At 51.8% G+C, this 19,626-nt stretch overlaps 6 protein-coding genes across 6 annotated transcripts; 4 read left to right on the top strand and 2 right to left on the bottom strand.

Annotated features, from left to right (window-relative positions):
• Positions 1 to 5,519: 5,519 nt before the first annotated feature.
• Positions 5,520 to 6,504, top strand: J4E82_007684 (uncharacterized protein; the record flags this gene model as incomplete). Its single annotated transcript, XM_051733928.1, has 2 exons — positions 5,520 to 5,637; positions 5,687 to 6,504. 2 exons carry the CDS (start codon positions 5,520 to 5,522, stop codon positions 6,502 to 6,504), a joined length of 936 nt encoding a protein of 311 aa, XP_051586339.1.
• Positions 6,505 to 8,250: 1,746 nt separating this feature from the next.
• Positions 8,251 to 10,080, top strand: J4E82_007683 (uncharacterized protein; the record flags this gene model as incomplete). The annotated part of the gene is made up of 1 exon (XM_051733927.1): positions 8,251 to 10,080. One exon carries the CDS (start codon positions 8,251 to 8,253, stop codon positions 10,078 to 10,080), a length of 1,830 nt encoding a protein of 609 aa, XP_051586338.1.
• A 2,020-nt stretch (positions 10,081 to 12,100) lies between these two features.
• J4E82_007682 (uncharacterized protein) lies at positions 12,101 to 12,738 on the top strand (the record flags this gene model as incomplete). Its single annotated transcript, XM_051733926.1, has 2 exons — positions 12,101 to 12,158; positions 12,251 to 12,738. The coding sequence occupies 2 exons, from the start codon at positions 12,101 to 12,103 to the stop codon at positions 12,736 to 12,738; spliced, it is 546 nt and encodes a 181-aa protein (XP_051586337.1).
• A 2,145-nt stretch (positions 12,739 to 14,883) lies between these two features.
• J4E82_007681 (uncharacterized protein) lies at positions 14,884 to 16,235 on the bottom strand (the record flags this gene model as incomplete). The annotated part of the gene is made up of 3 exons (XM_051733925.1): positions 14,884 to 15,152; positions 15,227 to 15,571; positions 15,767 to 16,235. The coding sequence occupies 3 exons, from the start codon at positions 16,233 to 16,235 to the stop codon at positions 14,884 to 14,886; spliced, it is 1,083 nt and encodes a 360-aa protein (XP_051586336.1).
• An 847-nt stretch (positions 16,236 to 17,082) lies between these two features.
• On the top strand, positions 17,083 to 18,278 carry J4E82_007680 (uncharacterized protein; the record flags this gene model as incomplete). The annotated part of the gene is made up of 4 exons (XM_051733924.1): positions 17,083 to 17,089; positions 17,370 to 17,411; positions 17,485 to 17,772; positions 17,803 to 18,278. 4 exons carry the CDS (start codon positions 17,083 to 17,085, stop codon positions 18,276 to 18,278), a joined length of 813 nt encoding a protein of 270 aa, XP_051586335.1.
• A 221-nt stretch (positions 18,279 to 18,499) lies between these two features.
• On the bottom strand, positions 18,500 to 19,483 carry J4E82_007679 (uncharacterized protein; the record flags this gene model as incomplete). The annotated part of the gene is made up of 1 exon (XM_051733923.1): positions 18,500 to 19,483. The coding sequence occupies one exon, from the start codon at positions 19,481 to 19,483 to the stop codon at positions 18,500 to 18,502; it is 984 nt and encodes a 327-aa protein (XP_051586334.1).
• Between the last annotated feature and the right edge of the window lie 143 nt (positions 19,484 to 19,626).

Here is a 19,626-nt window from a genome sequence, read left to right as displayed (position 1 = left end):
TGTATGGCCTGTCGATGTATTCGAATGGAGATGGGTCGTGGGGTGAGATACAGTTCTGGGCATGTAGTCGAGGAGGTTCACGCTTCGTGGGGAAGGGACCGTCGGCTACGAACGCATAGTCACGGTTCTGGCCATGGTGGCACTTTCAACACGCCCTTTGAACTCTTCAATATCGGCCATTTGACAACTCTTACCAAAATGAGCACCCGGGTTTCCTGAGGACTTCGCTATTTGCCATTATAACAGAAAACAGACGCGTCTTCATGGTTTAAGCTCGGTGACGTCATGGCACATCCCCACCTCCGTTACCTGCTTGCATTCTATTTTCATATCAACAGCAGCGACATCGCCCCGCGTGCATCACTTCTCAATGAATCGGTCCTATGCTGCGATCGCATATAGGGCCGATGGCTGATTGGTACATGCCACAGGCAAAGACATGCCGACCGCGCCGCATCCCAGTTTGAACGTGCGATTGCGGGGTGATTGACTGCGAGCACAGCATGATACGGCGCCTGGGTTCCTCTACAAACTCCGCATCACGACCTATCATACTCCACTTTGCCTGCTACCGGACTGGCGCAAAGAAGTGTATTGCTGATTTCCCATTACTCGCTGTGAACGTCTCTCATCCCCGAGATGCCCGCCTTTGAAGGACTCAGCCCGCTGTCATCCTCCACTTCAGCATGCGTAGTTCCCACAATCGAAGAACATGAAACGACTTACCAATACGAGCCGATTGTTGCAGACGAAGAGCTGCGTGTTCTTCTGCTAGAACCAGGCGTGTTTGAAGAACCACTGGTTGGCAGTCTCTTGGTGCGAAAGATAGGAGAGTTGACTTACAGAGACTTCGATTGGGTTCCGCAAGGTGATGGTAATGAATGGGACTGCGTATCGTACTGCTGGGGACCACAAAAAGATTACACGTACTTCAGCTGCGATGGTCGTCCCCTTCGCATCACAACCACGGTAGAGGACATGCTGAAGCATCTACGAGAGCCGTTCATCCCACGATATCTTTGGATAGATGCCAGTATGTGAGATCAAACATAGATTTGGTGTTGACTAATCATCATCTAGTATGTATCAACCAAGCTGATAACACAGAAAAGAGCCTACAAGTGCTTTCAATGGGAAAGATATACTCAATTGCCAGCAATGTGGTAGTTTGGCTCGGCCCAGCAACAGATCAAGATCGAATAGATGATTTGCTTCCCATATTCGATGATCCGGACGTGGAAGAACATGCCTTTGGTGTGCCAGCTATGCCTATCGATTCGGTCTCTTTTGCTTTTCCGTCTCTCGATGCGTTCTTCTCGCGGGGGTGGTTTAAAAGAAGATGGATACTACAAGAAGTGGTCCTGAGCCGCGAGTTGACTGTACAATGTGGACGTCTTGAATTCACGTGGCAGTCATTAAAACATAGCGCGGATGTTCGTTTGGACCACGAAGACAATTTCCACTGGAGTGCTGGTACCCAGGAAGCCGCAAAGCAAATCACTATGTTGGATGGGCAGACGAATCATCGAAGGACCATTCTGAAATATGCCCATCTATCCAATAGCGAGAGTGGATTGATCTACTCACGCATACTTCAGCTGCTGTCAGACTTCGATGCCGCCCAATGTGCAGACGAACGGGACCGACTGTACTCGCTCTATGGCATGTCACCTAAGTCTTACGAACAGTGTCCCGTGAACTATGGAGCGCACTTCTCCCGCACCTATACCGATTTCGCTCGCGCGGCTATCATGAAGGGCCTAGGCCATCAAGTCCTTCATCAAGCTATTACCTTCGGAAACCTCTCGCAGCAGGATAAAAGCTGGCCGTCGTGGGTACCAAGCTGGAACACTTTGAAAAAGATGCCGGATTTAGGGCGGTGTACTCGTCTGATTGTAAAAGATCAAGAAAATAGCCTGACGAAGAGTTCTATAGCGCATGTAAAACGCTGGAAGTACAGCGCTGAATTCTCTATACTCGATATTGGAGAGATGAAAGGATTATGCTTGTCTGGCAGGATTCATCCGATCGGTGATACCCAAACAAGCCAGCGCTGCAGTACCGCGATGCAATTCTTCATGAACAGGTTGTCACGATGGCCTGTTGCTGGACCCTCCCATGATTCCTTAACTTCGGCGGCTCCAGTGTTATCGGTTGCGATGTACAGCGCGGAGTTTTTAGGTTTCAGAAGCGAGCCTAAAATCGATAAGTTGTCCACAATGCTTTTACCCTCAGGCGAAGAATCAACGCGATGGACAGTATTGTTAGGTCGACAGATAGACCTCGTACGTCGCACCATCGATACGGAGATGCGTAAGCAACTACCAAATGCAACGATAGCGCCAACCGATTTCGACAGCACTCGTCTCTTGCAGGAAGCTAACCAGTTGTTAGACGGTCAGCATGCGTTCCGTCTCGATACCAGCGATGAACTCATATTTGGTCTTGCTTTTGTGCGCGTAGAGCCGGGGGACTTGGTATTTCGCAGGAATACGACCTCAGATCCCGGACTTGTCGCTGAGCCTGTATGTGCCCTGGTCATTCGGCCATATCGGTCTTCTAGCTCGCCGCGTCAAGATCTTTTTCGTCTCGTAGGTGTTTGTGTAGACTCTTATGCTCTCATGCATGGCGCTGGTCCAAAGTACGAAGAGCGCGATATAGTACTAGTGTAGAGATCGAGAGGAGGCTGATGCGCGATGTACGACTTTCGTAGAGTGACGTCAGGTCTAGATACTACCGCAGTGTTCCAGACGTACAGGACGTGTAGAACCTCAGATGCTTAAAGAACAATACACTCCGCAGTAGCAGGCAGGTGCACGGCCCCGCCACAGCCTGCTTGGTAGTGCAGGTGCGGGGGGCGAGAAGCTGGCTCAACCACTTCATACATACACTTCATCGGTTTCTCGTCACTGCCACACTCTTCACTTTCGATACGCCGCTAGTAGTATGCTAACGTGATTGTGCTAAGCACTCTTAAACCCTCGGAACCCTGTATCCATGTAGCCTTGGAATGACGTCACCGTTCCACAGAACAACGCAACGCCCACGAATCTGATATCGGCACAAAGCCTACCGTAGCCTAAAATGGAAGACCATGAGGAAGTCTATAATTACCACCCGATAGACGCGAAGCATCAGATCCGCGTTCTTCGCCTGGAGCCCGGCGTGTTTGCTGAGCCTCTAATCGGCAGCCTTTTAGTACGGAACATCGGGGATGACGATGCCAACCCGCCAGCATACAACTGTGTTTCATACTGTTGGGGGCCCCAGCAAGATTTCACATCTTTCGCTTGCGATGGCAAAGCTCTTCGCATCACAGCTGTCGTAGACGAGATGTTGCGACACCTCCGAAATCCAGCGAAGGAATGCTTTTTGTGGATAGATGCTAGTATGTATCACCACATCTCTATATGAATGAACGATGTTAACAAGTAGATAGTCTGCATCAACCAATCTGACGAACCGGAGAAAAGTCAGCAAGTGCGATCAATGGGCAAAATCTATGCTATGGCTCGCAGATCGCATGTATGGCTAGGACCAGCAACAGACAAGCAAGTGGACGCTGTGCGACCGCTCTTCGACGCTAAAGCTCTAAGCTCTCTGCTCACCTGGGAAATCATAAACCAGAGATATTTCCTTGGAAGACGCGATTATCGAAAATCTCATACGACAACAAATCTGTCAGCATTGGCTGACTTTACTTCTCGCGCTTGGTTCACGAGACGGTGGGTACTACAGGAGGTAGCTCTTAGCCGCAAGGTGATTATTCATTGTGGAGATCATACAGTTCCCTGGGCCTGGTTTTGCGACCGCGTAGACACACTCTGGGAGTCTTATAATGTTGGTCGGGCCGAAGGCCTTGTTCACGAACGGGAGACTGAAACGATGCATATTCTCGACAACATTATCAAGATGGATCTCTTCAGAAAGGAGGTATTAGGCGATCTTGATTCCTTTCCTAGCGATGAAAGCATAGCTCATCGGCACTTACTTGAACTTCTAGACACTTATCATACTACTGACTGTGTAGACGAGCGAGATCGTTTGTACTCGCTATATGGCCTGTTGCCAACATCAAGAACAGAAGAAGAGCAGAACAAGAGGCTGATCGTGGCCTGTCCTGTGGACTATAATCAACACTTTACATACACATACGCCAACTTCGCCAGCGCTTCTATAAGATCTGGTTTGAGCCATAAGATTTTAGAGCACGCAATCGGATTTGGAGGGCTCGGTAATCACCAAGAGAGTTGGCCTTCATGGGTGCCAAACTGGCATATGAAAAAACAGCTGAAGTGGGTTGGAAGATGCCTTGACTATCTGCGCGCACCCCTAGATTCGCCTGAGACCCGATCTTATCATGATCTTTGGACAATTGCCACTGACACTCCATGGAAAGAAGACAATCCTACCCTCTCGTATGTGAAGGGGTCATTAGCACTTACGCTCCATGGTTGTCTCCATCGCATTAGCGATACGCAATCAAGCACTGGCCAGATGGATGCGATATCGTTCTTCGAAACTACCCTGCGGCGTCACTACGCCTTTCGAGACTCCATTATGTCCAGATACGAGGTGTCATGGGTCATGACTCTCGCGATTCAGAATATCCCGGGCATCTGTTTCCGGACGGGTATCGACCTTCCAAGTGTCTTCTCTCCGGTGCTTGATCGGCTTCGACGCTCGCAGTCAGGGCCGATCTTGTGGACAGCCATAAAGATAGTTTTCGGATTACAATCGGGGGTTTACGCTGATCTGGAGAAGTTCACTCCTGATATTAGACGAATACTGGGAATGGGAAACTATGGCGTCCTCGAGGCAACAGCAAGTGTTGATGAAGTGAAATTTGCATCCGAAGCCCGAAGGTTGTTACAAGGCTACGAGGCATTCTGTTATGGATTTCGAGGGTCACTCAAGTTCGGTATCGCCTTTGCGCAGGCGAAACCTGGAGATTATGTGTTTCGTACGACAGGTGCGGCCCGTTCAGAAGCTGGATGGGCGCGCGGTGTTAGAGAATTTCGCCTCGGCGATCATCTTGCTTCTGCATTTGGATTAATCATTCGCCCGCATCATCATCCGGACGCTCCAGATCTTGCTACGTTCCGCCTTGTGGGCATGTGCCTGGACTACTGTCCTGATGTGGAAGACTCTCAAATTGTCGAAGTTGTCTTGGTGTAAGAGACCTAAATGACGATGGCATACGACGTGGCGCATCTACAGCACTTGTGACATTCGCGCTGAGTTGACGCTTGGAATGTAGTCAAGGTTTCGAAAGTTGATCTTGCGATGCGAAGGCGAGTGTCACGCCATCTTACGACCGAACACACCACCATCACGCACGAGCCACCTACCTGAGTTGAACGCCTCGAGGCGTATACACCGGATACGACCATGATATATGTCGCAGGCTGAACCGAATATAGTTCTCAATACCATCGCCGCTCAAAGGTCATCTCAACATCTGCAGAGTTCACCGTCCATTGGAGAAGCGCAATCTACTTTCGCCATCACAACTCAAAATGCCCAACATGACACCCCTCGACCGTCGACCAATGCAGCATATTGACCGTCGCGATCTCTACACAAGCCTAGAAGCAAGAATACAATACCTGCATTCATTTCTCGACTTCAGCTCACGTAAGTCCGACAAAGGTTCCCCCATTAGAGCTTCGACTAACGGACGCAGGCGACATCGAAGCCCTAACAACCGGCGCCAAATACATCAAAGCGCTCATCCCCGCCGTCGTCAACATCGTCTACAAAAAGCTGCTACAGTACGACATCACCGCACGAGCCTTTGAAACCAGATCGACGTCGTACGAAGGGCCGGTGGACCCTAATCTGAGCGAGAACTCACCCCAGATCCTGTACCGCAAAATGTTTCTGCGGGGCTACCTCACAAAGTTATGCAGTGACCCGTCTAAAATGGAGTTCTGGGAGTATCTTAACAAGGTCGGTATGATGCACGTGGGTCAGGGACGAGCGCATCCTTTGCATGTTGAGTACGTGCATATCGGTGTTACACTCTCGTTCGTCCAAGACATCATCACCGAAGCAGTACTTTCACATCCTAGACTCAAGATGGATAAGAAAATTGCATTAGTCAAAGCGCTGTCAAAGGTCATTTGGATTCAAAACGACCTCTTTGCAAAATGGTACGTCCGCGATGGCGATGAGTTTGCAGACGAGCGATTAGTGCCTGAGGTTGAGCCTGAGGGTTTCTTGCATGGGAAGAGGGTCCTGCGTGACGGCAGCGAGAGCGAGAGCGAGATTGAAGATGCAGCGCTTGCGGCAGGTACTTGTCCTTTCAAGAATCTGGCAATGACACCGGGCCGGGAAGGCGAAGCCGCGCTGAGGAGCGCGATAAAGCGGATGAGTCGAGGGGAAGAACAAGTCAGCGATGGCAATGTGGTGGGCGCCGTAGATGAGCCGGCATCGACATCACCAGGTGTGGGCGCTTTCGCTCACAGTGCGATACCACGGGCTGTGGGTAGCAGCGCGTGATTTGCAGAATCTTGAATTGCGATAGGCGTATTTTTCTTACTTTTCGATCATGTATCCGGCGTTCTCGATGGTTGGAGGGTCCTGGTTAGGGAGAGACATCTGGATTCGGAGTGGGCATCGGAGCGGTTAGCCCACGTGCCGAAGCAACGCGCATCGAAAGCACGGGCGAAACCGGAGACGGAAGAGGGCCCGGGACCGCGATCAGCTTAGCCCTCAACGCAATCCATCACCATTTCTAATAAGAGTCATTCTGCCATAGAAGTTGCCTCCATAAAGTGCTTGTGACTCGGGACAATTTTTTACAGAACATTCTCGTCTCTTTGCATTGTATTAGAAATATGATTGCCAAGCCTTCACTATAAGTCACATGACGTCTTCAATCGTGAGAGGATGATGCATGGAAGCCGATCGCCATCGTGGTGTTGAGAATGTTTCAGCTGGGGGGTGCACTCTCGCATCGTATTAGTGGACCGGCTGCTAGTCGCCAGTGTGTGGAGGGCAGGACTAAGGCCAGGCTAGGCTGGGACACCGGCGGCACTTTGTGGCGTTGGCTTGGCTTGCATGCGCGTCCACACTTGGAAGCATAATTGACCTTGGGCATCCTTGGGGCTAGGACGAGTACCTTGTTCCACACAGCAGGAGTGAGGTGTATACTTCACCGGACGTTGATCGAGGCGTTGGAGGTGTGGTGGGAGCGACACGAGTAGACCATCGGAGAGTAAATAGTGTCCCTGGGATCGTTCCTTGATCCGACGCTTCCGCTTTGTTATGAATTGTCGGTCTACGCGAAAGAAAAAAAGTTGTCGTGGGCACATTTGACTGATAGATCATCTCATGGTGCCCTCCCAGTGCTTACCACGTTGCGAATCCCCCGCGGACAGCCGTAAGCCGGCAAGCCGAATGACATAACGACTGAGACAAGACTTGAGTCGTTAAACGTTTGCTGGCAGCAGGTTAGCGGACACGCCCCTTGGCTAACACTTAGCGAAGGGCCCCATAATGATGTAAATTGCGCGAAAAGCAAACCTTACGCGTTGAGTCGAGAGCGACATGCCCCAGTGAGATGCGCGAGGGACACTGGGCGGGGGAGAGGTGCGATATGTTGGATGGCTGTTATTTTTCGCATGTGAATTGCTTTGTCGACGACTTTTGTCTGAGACGCAAGGGCACACATCGCCAATTCCGGCAAGGAGGTGGCTCGACAGGGATACCCCCGCTAGCGCCGCTTAGCTTAGCCCGTACGTGCGGAAATGCGCTGAATGACTGCTCCCCCCCCGAACTTCGTCGTCGCTGCCCTTCATCACAACATCATCGCCATCTGGCACACCATCCCCAACCTCCTCCCCCACCACGCCTCTACACGGCCTTTTGTAGCCCTGCACAACTGTAATACACCCCTCTATCCTGTATTCACGAATTCTTTTCTAGGATTTCGTGCTGGTGCGGCTGTTTCTTCCTTATCAAGTGGCCGATCATCGCGCCTCTTGCCCTCCACGTCACCATCGCAACGGCTTAACTGCTTGTTGCTTCTCTTCCTGCACTCCTTCGCGCACACTTGATACCCCCTACCTGTTTTAATATTCTTCCCTCGCACGACTTCTGTTCGATTTTCTTGTCGAACTCCAGTCGCGCATTACTGTTGGCGCAACGTCATCCTGCAGCCTTACTAGCACCTGGACTTCGATGCGCACGACCCTCACAACTACAGATGAGCTCTGTTGGTTTTAGGCTTCCACTTCTTTCACAATGCAGTCCATGTTCCGCCTCCCATGGTGTAACGAGTCGCCTGGCGACAAGATCATGGAAAAATCTACCCTTCACAAGTCAAGACCGCTGCCGGTCGTCGACATGCCACACTTCATGAACAAGATCAAGCGGAAACGGACTGACAGTCCTGAACCAGTAATGAAGAAGTGGAAGGGCGCGCACGGTGAGATTAGAGCTGTCAACGGAAATGCAAACGCAAAAGCCGCTGCCGAAAATGAACGTACTGCAGACGCACCCAAAGCACCTGCAGAGGTCCTAGACGTCAGACCAAAGGCGCAACCCTCGAGGAAAGAGGGCGCCAGCAAGAGCAAGGCATCGAAATCTTCACAACCGACCACCAAATCTGACTCTATCAACACGCCATCTACTACCATGGATTCTGGACTGACTCCTGTGCAACAAGCCATCGAGGCGCAAATCAACTACGAGATTCTGCTGAAACACAACGAACTCCGTTTGATCGAACAGGAGCTCGCCAAATGCCAGGTTTCCCTCGAGCAGCTAAGGCGGTGTTCGCTCATTCCTTTCCCGGGTACCGAAGGTCTCAGTGAGGATGTTAGTCTCGGCGTTGGTGCTTCGTTGCAACCCGCCTCTGGCTTTACGGAACCGCAGTATGCTGCTCCTTGGGGAGTGACCGACGGCCCGTACACTCGGCATTATGCAAAATGGTTGATCTCAGATGCCAAGTTCGACCCCGTTTCTGAACGCGCACTTGCTCAGCAAGCTCAAGGTTACTTTGGCGCTGGGGAGGGTAGGACGACGCGCGGCAGCTTTGCTGACTACGGGTCAGCTCACAGAGGCCGCACGTCGCGAACTTCGACTGGAATGTTGAAGCTCACTCCTCTTGGTGAAACTCCAGCACCAGCGCCCAAGGTTGACCCGCTGTTGCACAAGCGATCGACAGACGGCCAGTGGGTGCGCTTGTACTGCGCTCCCTGTGGTCACAGCAACTTTTCCAACACCCAAGGTTTCTTGAACCACTGCCGTATAAAGCATCAACAGGTCTTTAAGAGCCACGACGCTGCAGCTATTACCTGTGGTGTGCCTGTCGATGTTAACGAAGTTGGGACTCCTGTTGCCGCCACCGAACCAGCCAGCACCCCAGCTGCGCCGCCAGCCGTATCTTTCCCCGTCCCTGCTACTCCTGGTATCGTCCACACGCTAGCATCACAGACTGCACCTGCTCCTCAAGCTCGGGAAGTACATCGTGATCCAAATGCCGCGCCACGTGACGACTCCAAGACTGCCACACCAGCTAGCTTCGTCAAGTCATCATCCATGCCATATCTCGCTGCGCGTTTCCAGAACAGCGGCGCACAAGGCGACTTCAAGGAGCTTGTCGAGACTGCGCGTTCAAAGGTCGACCTGGACGCAATAGACGCTTCGGATGACGATAGTCCGGCACCAACTCCTGTCTCGGCCGTGCCACCCCATCTCGCCCGTCTCCCTGCCAGCGCTCCCGCAAGCAAAGCCCAGTCGTCTCGACCTGGCAGTAAGAAGGGATCTCACTCCAGCCACGCACGCCTCCCATTGTCGTTTCCCTCACCCAACAACGACCACCACGAGCCTAGCTCACCGGTAGACCATCATCTCAGCCCCAACACCGTTGAGTCGAACCCTGGTCTGGTTAGCGACCACGATGACGACGATGACGAGGACGCGGACGATGCGCATAGCCAGCCTGATCTTCACCACGTTGACGTCATGGTCGAGGACGGTAGCGACGTTGAGGGTGCGCAAGAACGTAGGGGATCGCGACCGGCGCTCCATGGGTGCTTCGAAAAGGGAGAGGGGAGTCGTGATCACTAATGGCAGTTCAAGAGCGAGTTAGGTCCGGCTCTTGGCTGTTGCAGCGGTGACGAACGACTTTCTGATTCCCCCTTTGCTTTTTGTCACGATGGAGATGGTTATGTTGCTCATGGTTCTATCTTTTTCTTACCCTTCCCCAACTTACTCTTGAAACTTTGGTTTTGTGGTGGTGGCTTTTCTCTCCCCACTTGTTCATTTATACATGGGTTCGCCAGCAATGGACGGGGAGTTGGGTCCATTTGACTGGGGATTTTTTGGTCCTTGTTTTTTTCTCTCTTGCTCTCTCTCTCTGTCGTCCTTGTCCCTCAACTTGTTTGCTCTTTTATGGAAACGCTTAAAATGTCAGAAACTCTCATCTCACGAGATTAGTCCAGGCGCTGGAGACGTCGTGTATCATCAACTGCTATAGTACGAAATTGGGTGTGTGTGTGTGTGGTGTTCTATGGGGGGTGGGTGAGGGAATTAGATGGTATTTGGCAGGTTTTTTTGTGCTGGTACACTGGCACTGCACGATAGCAGGTGTAAAAGCTTGCTTACATGTTTTGTATATATCCTTTTTAATCTTTATGGAAAGAACAAAAACATCTTTTGAAATGCTCACTGGCTTGCAATGTGTATTTATGTACATGTGTGTGACTTGATGAATGGCTTCGTTTCTCTTGACTCTATTGTGCTTGGGGATCCTTTTGGGCCTTGTCGAATCATGACTTGCACAGCATTCATCTTGTCTGTCGACTGAGGTGCTCATTGTCCGCTTTTTACTTTGCATCTACCTTGTAATCTTTGGAGGAGCCTTTATTGGACTCGACTACATTGAATGATGTGGTACATCATGTTGGAGTAACGAGCCGACCATGTCCGTGCCGTGGTTCTTCGACACATAGGTAGCATCCCATTCTCATGAACATCATGCCTCACATCTTATGACGACGCTCATTATCAGCTGGGTGGGTAAAAAGAGGTGGAGGAGATGGAAGTGGAGAGAGAGAACAGTGGAGGTCTCGCCTCGTGACCACCCTTTTTGTTTCCCTGCCCGTGTGCCCCCAGCGTCCCCTGTACAACGCCGCTCAACTCATAAATTGCAATACCTATATATCGTCAGCCCTCCATGCCGTGTAGACATCTAGTCCCCCTCGATTCCATATCGTCTCCCGATCCATCCATCCATCCATCCATCGTCCCCATCGTCCCTGTTCCCCCTTCGTAACCCCGCCATTCGTCACATCAAGAGAGCCCTTGACTTACAGCCATGACCACGCACGCCAGACTGACATACGGACTCAGCCTCTCGCCGATCCTGGCAGCCTTCCACACGGGACTGATGTAGTACGAGTCCTTTCTTGAGTCGAGGAAAGTGGGGAACGTGGCGTGCGCGTAGGTAGCGGTGCAGATTGTGAGGAGGATGACGAGGAGGAGGGATTGGAAGTTGAAGAGAGCGGTCTGTGGGAGGGCGTGGGTGTGTGGTTAGCTGGTTGTTGGGGGAAGGGAGTGGTGGATGATGGGGGTTTACGGACCATGATTGTGAAAGTGCCTAGGTGGCTTCCGGGAGAACAGTGAGATAGAGAGAGGGTATTGCGTGAATGTGAGACGGACGGCGTGGGAGGTAGCTCGTGTGTTGCTTTTTTATCTATTTGTTTAGAGGAATAGAACTGATTCGGAACGGTGGGCTGAGAGTTGCTGCCTCTGCATGCGTGCGCGCGCTTCTGAACTAGATTGTCGTTGTTGTCGTCGCAAGCATATGCGCCGCGGCGGCCTTGTCGGGGACCGTGCGCGCTCGCATGCGACCTCCGGGAGGGATCGTCATTGCAGCACGTCGCACGTCGCGCGCTAGTCTTGCGGACAATCGCGACTCCAGATCCATCGCCAACTGCCACGTCCGGAGTCCTCTTAACGTGCTCAAATCCAGATCCAGATCCAAAACCTCTCCCGTATCGCGCTTCGGATCGGCAACGCGACAAAGACGATACAACCGTATTTCTGAGCTGAAGGAAGCGCGACAAAGAGACAGCAGCACGCCAGCATGACGGAGCCACGCATGAGGCTGCGGCAAAAAGGCCAGCAGTTCCCCACGCAAGACTGTAAGAATGTGGTCCTTTAGCCTTGCCATTATCGCCTCGTCTACTTGGTCCGCATAGCACACTAACTAACACCACCACGCGCCTTTGAACAGTAGAAGCCTTCCTCCTCGCCTTTGGCGACAACGACTACCCCCTCGCAGAAACGATGCGCGTCCTCGACGAAATCATCACAGACTACATCATCGAAACCTGCCACGAAGCTGCATCCGTTGCCCACCACGCGCGCCGCGCCAAGATCAAGCTCGACGATTTCAAATTCATGCTGCGCCGCGACACGGGCAAGCTGGGCCGTGTGAGCGAGATGCTGGAGACGGATAAAGAGCTCAAGAGGAAGAGGAAGGCGTTTGATACGGATGAGGGGGCGGTGCTGCAGGACAAGGATGAGGCTGGTGGTGCTGGTGCTGGTGGTGCCGAGGACGCGGGGAGGGGGGAGAGGGAGAGTAAGTTGGGGCGGCCCAAGAAGAAGGTGGATGGCGAGGGAGGGGCTACTGCTGCTGGGGATGGAGAGAGGAAAAAGAAGAAGAAAAAGAAGGATGGAGGGGGTGGTGGGGACGATGCTAGTACGGTGAGGAGTGGATGAGAGTGAGGGCTTTGTTCTTGGTGCAACCAGGATATGCGATGACAATTTTTTATAATCAAAGCACGTCGTGCTGCTGGTGAGTCATGGGAGCAACAGAGGCTCGTCAACTCGTGCACATTGAGCTACTGAGAATTGTAGCTCTAGCAGCAAGTACATGGCTGTTGGGCTAAGGCCACGGATCATGCATTACTAGGAGTATCGGGGTCGTTTGCAAGGCATTCAAAGGCGTTAATCATGGATACCCACTCAGGCCCAAAGAGCTTGTTAGGAAAGATCAAACTCGTTCCATTCAAACATGTCTTGTCTGTTGTGATAGCGTTCGCATCCAGCGTTGTTATCATGTTCGCGATCCCCGTCTATAGTCTAAATGAACGAAATTGAGTCCACGAATCCCAAATGATGAGCTGCCACATCGTCATTCCACCCCGTCGACACTGATCACACAGCCAGTTTGCACGCTGACTTCCCCCAAGCATCTGCTCGGCCTTTTCCATCTTTTTGACCAATCTTCCGGTGTTTATTCCTCTTCCCCATCTTCTGCATTCCCTTCTTCCAAAACACAAATCGCTCCTGCTTAAACTTCTTTCGACTATTGCTGACCTCCTTCAATTTCGCTCTCACCTCCCTCAACTCAAGAAATCCCCGTTCGTAATTTCCTAGACCATTCGTCGAACTAAACCCACGTCTCAGTCTGCAGACGGGCAGATCTGCCCATCATCCATGCTTGCCCCTTATGATTCCCATCTTTCGCGTTCCTAGGGTCTCCGAATACCCAAATGAAAGGTTTCTTGTCCAGTTACCTCTATCACGCTGACGTGTACCACGGAAGCCTGGATGAATGTCATGATTAAATCCACACCGAGGTAATACCGTGCTGGTGCTAATTCTAGAAGTCAGCATATGATCATGCTGTGACCTCGAGGTGTGTTACCTACCTTTGAGACACCGCTCTGATGCGGCCCGGTTGGATATGGCTTTGGCGCCGGACGTGGCGGCGGCGTGTTCGGGACGCTAACAGACAATTTCTGGAAGTTGTCATGTATCATACGCAAATATTGCTCGCCAGGTAGCTTGGCAAGATTTGTTTGCCATTCGACTAAGGAAGAACAGATGAAAGAAAGGTCCAACCCCCCATGATCGACACATTCACTAGAAAAGAATCAGACATTGATACACCGATAGAAGAATATTAATGAAGAGGCTTGTTCGACTTGCTAAGTCTGTACAGGGGGGTATAAGCACCCACTCAATGTGAGTGCAGGACAGGCAGGGATTTTGCACTCAGTGCAGATGCCAATATGCGCAGGAGTTGTATCCGACATCCCAGAAGAACTTCGTATCTCCTGTCCTCACATCCTACCTTCATGCCTTTCCCCCCTGCGTTGTATTTGCGCTGGCCATATGTCTCTGTTTTTGTGACGATGTTGTATGTGCCATGAGTTCTTCTGGGCGTGAGACTTTACGGGTATAGATCCCCGCCCCCGTCGTCGGCTACGTCCCTAGGGAGGGGAGGAGGGTATCGTCGTCGTTGGTGTAGCTTTGGATACGTTCCCTAGGGCTAGCCTGTTAGCGGTGATGTTGAGTGGGAAGTCTTACCCGGGAGTATGGATGACGAGGAGATGGCTCTGATTCGAGTCAGTCTCGTCATTGAGACCGAAGTTGTCGAAAAGTGTGGAGGAGGTATTTGGAGACATTGCTCGCCGTATTGTCGTGGTCTGCGTCGTGGAAACTCGTTTCTTCGTCACTCGCCGTCTTGTGGACGTGAATCTTATTCATGCGTACCGAAAATTTCCTAGGCACAACGCGAGGAGCTTTATATAGTTGGCAGGAAGCACTTGGAAGGGCACCTGATGCTTTACGAGGGGCTAAAATGCGGTGTGGGTGGTGCGAAGAGTGAAGTTCGTGGAGGGGTAAAACACGTCGAGCGCGTCGAGCGCGTCGAGCGCCTGCCCAATCAATACCCCAGTCAGATCCGCGTGGTCACATGAGAAGGCTCGGCGGAAGATAAGGCGGTGTGCCAATAAAGCACATCTGCTATTCTCGAATCCACCCAGCTTTCGGTCCTCATTCTAGAAGCATCTTCGGGACCAATATTTCCGACGTCACACACACTCCGTAGGGCATTTACGTCATAGGTATGTTCTATTACCCCATGTGGATGACGTGCTTTCTCAAAAAGTTCTTACCGCCCATCTCTCTTCTTGCCACCCGTAGCGAGCCTTTCTCTGCCTGCGCCTCAGCCTCCGTCAAGCTAGCTTGTCCAGCCGCCGGTTCCTTTGCTACATAGAAGAGAAGATACGGTAGACTCGCGCCTGGTGGCTTGAACAACCTAACCTTTTCGATATATCGGTTCCCTCCAAGTTGGTCCTTGTGCTGTAGTAAGAGGTAGCCAGCCCATCGGCCCACCGGTGAGCCTGCGTTTAGTCAGTGCCCACCTCTTCATGGATGTTTATCGGAAGTGTCGTTTCCCAGGCTGGGCGTGACATACCCAGAATCGCCTTCCCTCCCTTCGTTTCTATTTTGAATTCTTCTCCCGGCCACAACTTGTACTCACTCTGCGGCGGATTCAGTGTTTCCAGCGCACTTCTAAACAGCTCTCTACTCCCCGCGTTCATGACCTGCGTGACGAGCAGATACTTCAGGCCGGCGAGATCAGGTGCATCGACGCGGTTCCACATGGCCCAGGCAATGTCCTGCGTCGTACCGATATGCGGGAGCTCTTCGGGGAGGGGTGTACGAAACCACGTGTATGTCTTCGCGGAATAAGTCATGCTCATCACGTTCATGAGGGCTATAAGGCCGTTAGGATTGACGGCAAATTCAAAAGATGCACCTGTAGCCTGGTGATGTTAGTACTGCTTCATCGCAGTGGTTCTTGTCAAGAGGGGAATCATTCACCCTATACTCCTTGCCACAAACATCATAGTATTGCTTCGCCTCAATTGGTAAACTCCCGTCCTCATTTCTCTTGATAGCCACGCCATCCCGGTGATTCACCTTGAAGCAATGATTCGGTCCCCATCCTTACTGCTTCTAGTGTCGAGACCAAGTTCATCAAACGCCGCCTTGATCTTGTGATAACCATCGAAATCGCACTCCTTGGCCACCGTAGCGCTTAACGCGTCGCTGTCGTCGAAACCCCACTTCGCCAATTCGGCTTTTCCGTCACCGGTGAAAGGTGATTGACATGTTTCGGCGAACTGTGGGAAGTCTTTGAAAAACCAGCGGGCGACACTATCCTTGGAGCGCATGGCCGAGTCTAAAGTTTGACCGATCGAGATTGCTTTCTCGAATTTGGTGGGTGGGTTGGCGAGAGTGTGGACAATAGAAGGATCATGGTCGTCGGAGATGTTGCTGAGTTTCGCACCATCTGCATCGGCGTTTTTGTAGGCATCGCGAGTGAGATTGACGGTTGAACTGTCGGTGGAGGTGGGTGGGAGGATATGTGCCGAAGCCAATGCTACGATGGCTAGGATGTGGAGGATGTGGAGCTTCATTCCGGTGTGAACCTAATCGAGGTAAGAGTGTGAGATCGGTGTAGGCAATCGAAAGCAAGTAGTGGAGCAAACGACATCGAGTACGCTGCTATGAGCCATTCGTCGGTAACTGAGGTGAGAGAAGTGAGCGTGACTTCTAGAATGGGAAGGTGCTGCCCAATGACAGTATGCTACTCAAGAATCACTCGACTACTAAATATCCCGTATGCTGCTTTACGGAAACGGTGTGACGGTCGAACTAGGGCAGAATGCTTTAATGCAGATAACGAACCTAATGAGCGTTGGGACGATTTTCATGGCTCACCGAAAGTGTATCATGCTGTGTCGACGACTTACGCAACCCACGCCTTCACGCTGTTTAGTGAAAGTGTTACCAACTAGAATACAGGAGCCTTTACTAATCACCTTGTTTCATTGTACGCAGGTATAGGTGCCTAGGTATTCTGTCCACATAAGAAGGCTCGCCTTCAATGTATTTTTCCCTTCCTAATATCATAACAACCAAACTAGCTGATCCACTCACTTCAACTCTTTGTCACCCTGGCGTCGAAAATGTCGTCACTCGAGGCACCCTTCAATCGCTTACCAAACGAGCTCAAACTCCAGGTATTCGAAGAACTATACCAGGATTCGAAGACAGGTCGACGAGACTATATTAACGCACTGAAAGTCTGTCGCCAATGGAATGTGCTGGCAACGCCACTACTCTGGACTTACATTCCGATCAATGAACATAACACTGTGCCCTTCCTCCGTTCACTCGAAGCGGCGCGAAAAACGACAGGCGCTCTTGTGCGCAATCTCTCCGTGCGGCTAAATCCACCACCCTACGATCCCGCCGCGGCGAATGACTTGTGTCTCATAGCTGCATCGAAGCAACTCTCCATACTTATCGCCAGCCAGCTGAAAGAACTGACATCATTTTCATTCACCACCCCCCATTGTCCGTTTGATCCGCTCCTACAAGGGTCCACGTTTGACGCTTCGTCAGATGATGATGAGGAACACGGGTTGGAAATTCCGGTTGAACTTTGAGCCTCACTGATCAATTCACTGCCACCGTCCTGCTCAACTCTTGAGTTTTTTGTGGATAATCTCGAGCTTGACGAGAACTGCGCCGAGGAGCGTGTTCAGATGCCTGCCACCAATCCCTTTTGCGAAGCGTTGAGAAGACGAGTACCTCACCTCGAGCATCTGCGCATTCAGGCAGACGAAATCTCGCCATTTGTGTTCGATGTACTCATGACAGGTCCGCCTCTGCCAAAGTTACAGACATTGGTTCTGAGCCTGATGAGTTTGAATATCCCCAATCAGCTGCGCATGCAATATACCCACTTAGGTCCCCAATATGCACCCGTAGAAGACACGGACGAGCTGGATCCACAAGCTGACGCACTCGTCTCATTGCAATGGCAAAATATCATCACTCGGCAGCTGCATACATCCTGGCAAGCCGGTCGCTTCCCATCAGCCACACATCTCCTCGTGGGCAATCAGGACCCCGAATCCATCGCAGACTACTTACCGCCGTTTGGCCGTCATTTGAACGAGTTCTGCCTTTAGACAGTCGATATCTTGCTTGGAGAGATGGAAGTTACTCCATTTGTTCCTGTCGACCACGAGTTGCGCTTCGACCACGGTCGGACCGGCAACGAGGCAGACCGTTATATCAAAACAGTAATCTACCGTGCGAGGAACGGCCAGCTGAAGATTCTAGACCGCAACGCAGCAGGAATACAGCTCTGTACCAATCGACTTTGGAAGACAAGTACGACTGGTATCCGGGTCGTGAAGGAGACTAAAGAGATGAGCAAGTACGATCTTAAGTGGATGGAGCCTATGCAACAGAGCATACCTCTCGACACTTTCTGCGATAGAATCAAAGCTGAGAACGGCAGAGGTGGTTTGATGGTCGGAAACTATCTTGGTTCTACTATGAGCACCCTCCGCGGCGGATGGATCAAAAGCGGTATTGTGGAGTGGTACAATACGATTAGTGACGCTACCTTGGACCGTCTTAGACAGACAGAAGAGCAGGCATGATAGTTACGCCGTGTCAGGATGCCAGCGTGGAACAAGACAGCAGATTGTGTACGGGTTTGCGATGGTAGTGTAGTGGATATCTAGATTGCAAGCTACTGCAGTTCCAATATGTATGTTTTGTTAATGTCAATCAGAGTTAATTCTCCTTCTAAGTATATACATGAACATCTTTTCAGCCTTTCTCAAGTACCACGGTGGGTATCAGATATTTCCGACCGGACCTAGGCGCCCTTGACCAGACGAGCGAGCCTGGACCTGGTCTCCCAGCCCCAAGCGCCAACGCTGCGCTTAGCCATGGCAGCAACACTCTCAGCGTAGTTGCTGGTGCCGTGGCTAGGGTCAGCATCAGCAGACTTGCAAGTAGAGCCAGCATCGGATTTTCCAAGAGGACCGTTGACGGGAGCAAAGTGCTGCTTCTCGCTGGTCGTGCCGACCATGTTCTGAGCAGCCTCGGGAACCCAACCGTTGATGAAGTCACCGTGCGAGCACCACGCAGGTCCGCATGCCAGCTTGAAAGGCGCGGTTCCAGACCAGCCATTGGGCAGGGCCTTGCGGAGATCGTAGCGGATGGAGAAACGGAGCTGGGGCATGGACTTCATGCCAGCAGGGCACCAGTTGGGTGTGCCATTTTCACGGCTCTTGTAACCAGTCTCGAGGGTCTGCTCGTTGACGCACTGGGGGAAGTAGAGGAGTTGCTGGACGTGGGTGCCGCAGGTCTTGGAAGGGAAACCGTTGGCGTCGAGGGCGACGCTCTCGCTTTCGCAGGCCCACTCGGCCTTTGCGTTGACGTCCATGGCGTCCTTGGTCATGGCGCCGGCCTTGCCAGCAACCATCATCAAGTCTTGCGGGATGGCGACCTCGGCAGGGGTCTCGCCCAAGTTGTAGTATGCGCTGAAGCGGAAGACGGGGACCGGCTCGTAGTTCTTGCCATCCTTGGTGTAGAGGAAAGTAGGAACCCAGTAGGTGGACAGATCGTTGGGGTTCTCGGCGCTAGTGCAACCCTTTTGAAGCTCAGCACTGGTCTTTGTGCTGGCGATGACGGCGTCGGAGCCGTAGAAGGAGTGGAGATGCGACTTGTCAAACTCGCCGGGGAAGACAATGGGATCAATGTTCTTCTCCATGAAAGGAGGAGGGATCTGGATGACGGTGTACGCGTTTGCGAACTGAGCGACAAGGGCCGCAGCGAAAAGAGTGTAAAGAGACATCCTGTGCCTTGGTAACGAATGTAATGAACGATAGACGAGATTGAAAGAAAGGATAGTAAGTAAAGTTGGTAAGAGAATGAAGCGCGATGAGGAAAATACACGAGGCGGCAATCGTTGTACTTATGCCTGAGGTTCGCAGGGCG

The sequence above is a fragment of the Alternaria postmessia genome (assembly GCF_024291825.1).
Source record: "Alternaria postmessia strain BMP 2775 chromosome Unknown scaffold_54, whole genome shotgun sequence".
In the NCBI taxonomy this organism is placed as follows: Eukaryota; Fungi; Ascomycota; class Dothideomycetes; order Pleosporales; family Pleosporaceae; genus Alternaria; species Alternaria postmessia.
The sequence above is the reverse complement of the archived record's forward strand: the minus strand, read 5'-3'. Positions and strand labels throughout refer to the sequence as shown.